Source organism: Trichechus manatus, unplaced genomic scaffold (assembly GCF_000243295.1).
Source record: "Trichechus manatus latirostris isolate Lorelei unplaced genomic scaffold, TriManLat1.0 scaffold00295, whole genome shotgun sequence".
Lineage (NCBI taxonomy): Eukaryota > Metazoa > Chordata > Mammalia > Sirenia > Trichechidae > Trichechus > Trichechus manatus.
The window spans coordinates 1,139,036-1,145,050 of NW_004444231.1; the positions used below are offsets into that span (position 1 = coordinate 1,139,036).

The 6,015-nt window shown below is 46.2% G+C and overlaps 1 protein-coding gene across 1 annotated transcript; it reads right to left on the minus strand.

Annotated features, from left to right (window-relative positions):
- Positions 1-2,869: 2,869 nt before the first annotated feature.
- On the minus strand, positions 2,870-3,900 carry PSORS1C2 (psoriasis susceptibility 1 candidate 2). Its single transcript, XM_012559694.1, has 2 exons — positions 3,846-3,900; positions 2,870-3,201 (listed from the first exon to the last, which is right to left on the minus strand). The coding sequence occupies exons 1-2, from the start codon at positions 3,898-3,900 to the stop codon at positions 2,870-2,872; spliced, it is 387 nt and encodes a 128-aa protein (XP_012415148.1).
- Between the last annotated feature and the right edge of the window lie 2,115 nt (positions 3,901-6,015).

Genomic DNA, 6,015 nt, shown 5'->3' on the forward strand with positions numbered 1-6,015 from the left:
CGGTGGTATAATTCCTGCCTTCCATGCAGGAGACCCAGGATTGATTCCTGGCAAGCTGCCATCACTTGTCTGTTGGGGAGACTTGCATGTTGCTATGATGGTGAATAGATTTCAATGGAGCTTCGGACTAATACAGACTAGGAAGAAAGGCCTGCAATCTACTCCCCCCCCCAAAAAAAAAAGCCAGTGAAAACTCTATGGAATTGGTGTATGTTCTGCTGTATATAGTCTCAACAACATAAAATAAAATAAAATATATATTTTAAAAAAAAATGAAAAACAACCCTATGGATCACAATGGTTTGATCCCATTGTGCATGCGATTGCCATGAGTCCACCAAGTTAATGGCAGCTAACAACTACAACAAATTCTACTAGACTCACTCCTACAGTTCTTATGTGTTCTAAAATTAGGTCTAAATCCTAAACTTAATTTTGTTTCGATATCACCACATATAGGTTTTAATGGGAGTTACTATGTAAGCAAACTTAGCCCTAAGGGGTGAATTTTAAGGTCATGCACCCTCAATTTCTTTTAGCCTCTCTTCAATCCCAGCCCTGATAGCCTCTCAGTTGATTCAACCCTTGGAATCTCTAGGCTTTTTTAACTTTACCGTTCAAATACTCCCATAAGGAATTTTGAAAAACCCTACACATTTACACATTTTTAAGTCAACATCTAACATTTTTAATCATAAGTTTAAATAGTTGCAAGGTGTGTAATTTCCAGGGAATTTTAAATATTTACATATTAAAACAAAAGTCACTTCACTCTTTTGAATATAGCCTATGAAATACAATATCATAGCAATTTTATATCCATTAATACTCTTAAGAAGTCAACAAGTCATTAACCAGTCAGAAAGTTTGACTTGTTTCTTTTTCTTCCTTTTCCATTCCACTTTCCCTACAGAATTGTATCCTAAAGAAATATAATTCAATACTTGGAAGTCTTTTACTACCTATCTCTGTAACAAAAACATGTATATAAATTGAAATTTATTACCCGTTACCACAGACTCTAAGTATTAACAGCAGTTGTTCTGCACTGAATTTACAATTACAGGTAGTCCCCGACTTATGACCAAGTTCCATTCCAACTACTGCTCTATCATAAATCAGTTCTGATGTAAGTCGAATACTTCATTTTTTTTTGTTTTCCTTATTATTGTCTTTTATTATCAGTATCTTTATAAATCTGATCTTTATTTGCCTTTTGAGGTTGGAAACATTACATCTGAGAATGATAACATCAGTAAATTACATGCTGCAACATTGTAGTACATATTACTAATGATAAGATGTACACACACACAAAAAAAACTGGATGGTCGTTAAGTGTAGTTCATCGTAACTCGGATACGGATCCGTCATGAGTCAGGGACTACCTGTATAATTATGAAAAGACACAATTGATCAAAACTGCAAATATTGACAACTGTGGGACAGTAGTTAAAGTGCTTGACTGCTAAGCGAGAGGATGTCAGTTCAAACCCACCAGCCACTCTGCAGGAGAAAGATACGGCTCCCGTAAAGATTACAGCCTTGGAAACCCTATGGGGCAGTTCTACTCTGTCCTATAGGGTCGCCATGAGTCGGAATCAACCCAATGGCAATGGGTTTTGTTTTTTTTGTTGTTAAATATAAGACATAAACTTTTATTGAAAATGCATCTTACTGATCAAAAGGGAGAAAATGCAGAACAGAATTTAAGTTCTCATAGAATCCAGATTTTCTGGAGCCATGGACACTGCATACCCCTCTATTGCGCTGAGATAATCGTTAAACCTTAAACCAAAAATATCCCCTTAAGTCTTCTTAAAACCAAACAATCGGTTAGCTTAATTAATAAACAATGTCTACTTGAGCATTATGCTCTTTTAAGATCTATGTGGGATCAAATTGACAACAGCAACTCAAAAGATTAGATAGGAACCTTAGGGGGCGGTGAGTTTGTGTCAATAGGGGAGGAACAACTCAGAAAAGGAGGGTGAGAATGGTTACACAACTCAAAGAACGTAATAATCAATGACACTAAATTGTACATGTAGAAATTGTTGAATTGGTATAAGTTTTGCTGTGTATATTCTCAACAACAAAAATATTTTTTAAAAAGAAAGAAAATGCATCTCTTAATGAGCTGGAAAGGGTTAACTGATATTTGCCATTGACTGTTTGGCAGCCCTGGGAAGAGCAGTCTGGATCCAAGAAAAGGGTCAGGGAGAAATGTAAATGTCTTTGTAACTCTTGATAGCTATATTTCCAACCCTCCTGCTGAGCCCCACATCCTTATACATTATGGACAAGACAGAAACTCAAATTACTTCCAGATCTCAGTAAGTTAATGCTATGAGGAGGGTATCTGAATATTCAAGAACTAATCATTGACAAAGAAGCAGCCTAGATTCAAAATTAAGAGTATATTGTTTTTATTTTTCCGTTTTGGGGAAGTACCATCATTGTCTGCCGATAGTTCCAGCTCTGGCCACCAGGTGGCAGCAGAGAACACAGTGCCACCATCCCTGTTCCCAGGGAGCAGGGAGAGGCAGTGGGAAGGAGGTAGGAGAGGCAGGTGGAGGAGCGAAGCCTGGACATGAGGTAGAGGTGCATGATTAGGCTATCAGAGGAAAAAGGAAGGGAAATGTGAGGACTAAATAAGGATCTCAAGAGAGGATAGAAAATATTGAGAACGACACCCTCAGGGTTCAGAATAAAATTGAGGGGATGAGGAAAGGAATTGTGGAGTTAGGCCAAACTGGGGAGACTTTCAGGGGAATCTGAAGGGTAGGGGTGGGCTTGGGTAGACTCTGCCTAGAGGATTGGGTGCGCACCCAGCGAGGGTGCCTGGGAGCGGGAGCCCTCCACCCAGCTATCTGAACTCCTGCCAGGGCAGGTCAAGGTCCATCTCAGGTGCCGGCGGCCAGGGGTTTTCTGGAGGCTGGGGTCCTGCTGGCCAGGGGTCATCAGGCCGGGGAGGTTGAGGGGGATCTGTTATAGGGGGCTCAGGGGGCCAGACTCCAGCTTCAGGCAGGTCTCTCCAGGGACGATTGGGGCCTGGAGGTGGAGGGTCCTCAAAGACAGGGGGCACCCCTGGCCAGGGGTCACCGGGGATTGGGGGGCCCTGAGGCCATGTTGGGGAGCCCTCCTCCTCGTGGGCCTCTGTGGGTGAGGGAGAGGGGTGGTCCCCACTGCCTGAGATGCCTGTAGAGGAGGAAGCAGAGATAAGAGGTATGTGAGGGCCAGATCCCCCTCAGCTACAATTCCAGGGGCATAGGCTCTCTGGGATGGGCCATAGCCCCAGGGGAGCTGATCCCACAAACTAACCTCAAAAGTAACTCTCAAAGAGCTCTCTCACATTTACAAAAGGTTGAAGTGATCTTAAAATGACATGAAAACCCCATACTGATCTGAACCATGGACTTGACCAACTTTAAACTGATCCCTCAGATAAGCCCCATCCACCCTTGGTTGGGACAGCCAACTGGCACGGCCCCTAAGCTGGTGTGCACGCCCAAAGTGGTCTACACCTTGGCCCCATGTGGCACCCAGATCTCACTTGCACAATGACTGCCACCCTCCTTAGCTCAGACCCCAGCTCCGATACTCGCCCACACACCGAATTCTGATCTAAATCTCCACATGCAGCTACCCCTGACCCCACCAGAAAGCATCTTCCAGCATCATCTGATTGTGAATTCTTCCCCTCATGCAAACTCCCAGAATCTCCTTCACTGCTCTGCATCCCATTCACCCCCTTCCTTCTTACTTAGTGGGCACCCTGGCCTCACCTGGACCATCCCCTATCATCCCCAAAATTACACTCCAGGCCTCTATCCCCAGCTCACCTTGGGAGCACAAGCAAAGGACCAGGATCCCCACTAGTTTCCAGCTGAGCATCATGGATGTCTCCTGATCCCCAAAGCAAGGGGTGAACTGTGTGGGTGTCTGGGAACCCCCAGAGGCTTTATAGGGAAGGAGGGAGAGGAGGAGGCCAGTCTCTGGGAAGGGACTGGCCCAGTAACACGACTCTTCTCAGAACCTAACTGGTCTAGCCTGTTTGGAAGGTCATGGCTAATATGTAGCCTCTGACAATAGTGGCATCCCTCATTTTAGAACCCCAGCCCAGGGCCCAGCGGCCCAGCTCTCTCTATCAGTGACCCAGGGGTCACCTTACCCTTGTTTTCATGCCCCCCTCTATCTACACTCTGCAGCAATCGGTACCCATCCGTCCCCCCCGTAATCACAGAGACGTCCATCTTTCATCCCTCATGGCTGCTGGGAGCCGAAGAATGGGAGCCAGCCACGCGTGGGGAAGCAGTCTAATTACAGGGCTGGCAGGCAGGACGTGTGGGCTGGGGGGGCCTTTGAACCCCTGGATGCATCTAGGGCACCTCAGCCAGTGCAGGAGCCTCCCCACCTACCTCCACTGTGAACACTCCCAGATAGGCTTAGTTCTTCCCTGGAACATGGCCCCTCAGGGCCCAGGCACAAAGCTCTCCAGGATCTGCCTTCTTCAGGCATGCGGAGTTCAGGGGGCCTCCCAAGCAGGCACTTGTGAGGAATTCCATCCAGGAGCTTCCTGGGGTGACTGTGGATGAGGAAGAAAACATGAGGACACCCTGATTCCTGCTCCCCACCCAGAGCAGAACATCAGTCATAGTGCCGAGGCTGTGGAAGAAACTACCTCAGCCTCTCCCTCCTCTCTCAGGACTCCTCTCTGCCCTCTGCCCCTCTCCCCTGGTCCTTGGCTCCAACCTTCTCTGCCCACCTCCTCCCTCCCCTGACCCTTGCCTTTCTGTGGGTCTCAGCTTACTTGTTTAAGCCTGAGATACCCGTGGAATTTTTCTCCTCAAGGACGCCTCTGCTCGTAGGTCTAATAAGCCTCTCAGAAGTCCAAAATAGAACTGAATTCCTCCCCATGTTGTCTCCCATCTGGTCTGCCCCATGGCAGTGAGAAGCACCCGCCCTGTGGCTGAAGTTGAAAAACTTCATTCCTCTTCTCATCTCCCCTCCTCCACCTTTACCCAACGCACCTGCATGATACCCCAAACCCAGCCACTTCCTGTCCACCTCCCCTGAGCCTGAACCACCACCATCTCTCTCCTAAATCCGTTGCCATGGAGTTGATTCCGATTCATGGCAACTCTACGTGTTAGAATAAAACTGCTCCGTAGGGTTTTCTTGGCTATACTCTTTATGGAAGCAGATGGCCACTTCTGTAGCACCACTGGGTAGGTTCGAGTCACCAACCTTTAGGTTACTAGTCCAGCACAAACCGTTTGTGCCACATTGGACACCCCTAATGCCCTAATTGGGTCTCCTTGTTCAGTTCCATCACATTACTAAATTTTATTTTCTCTTCACAGCACTTAACTATTGTTTGAAGTAATCTACAATGTTCACTTATCAAAAAAAAAAACCCAAACCCATTGCCATTGAGTTGATTCTGACGCACGGCAACCCCATGGGTTAGAGTAGAACTGTTCTATAGGTTTTCCTGCCTGTAATCTTTATAGAAGCTTTTCTTCCATGGTGCATTCAGTGGGTTCAAACCACCAACCTTTGGTTAGTAGTCGAGTATAAACCGTTTGTACCACCCGGGGACCCTGCTTCTTCACTCAGATGCTTGTGTACCGTCGTCTCTCCTCACTAGGCTGTGAGGCCATGGGAGCACGGACCCTGGCCGTCAAGCCCACCCCTGCAGCCCTAGCAAGCACACTGCCTGGTGAATAAATGGCTGCTTTCTCTTTCCCATTCCCGGCATTTATCAACTTCCTGAGGTGAAGTTTTAGAACAAGATGAGAACAAAGAAAACCTGGAGACTCTCAAACAGCTTCCAAAGCAGCCTAGGAAAGGGGTTTTGAAAAGGAACTATCTAGAGAAAGCTGTATGGGAGACTTCTCATGTCTCCAGGAAAAGAGCTGACTGTAGGGAGGAATCCCTTTCATTCCCGGATATGACAATTCCAAACAATGGCTCTTACTGTAATCATCTTTATTTAGCACAAGAGGATTC

Excerpts from the sequence above, each read along its gene's own strand:
- PSORS1C2 (XM_012559694.1), bottom strand. The coding sequence starts at position 3,900 with ATGATGCTCAGCTGGAAACTAGTGGGGATCCTGGTCCTTTGCTTGTGC. Across the intron at positions 3,202-3,845 it reads CCTTTGCTTGTGCTCCCAAG|GCATCTCAGGCAGTGGGGAC; the intron begins GTGAGCTGGGGA and ends CCTCCTCTACAG.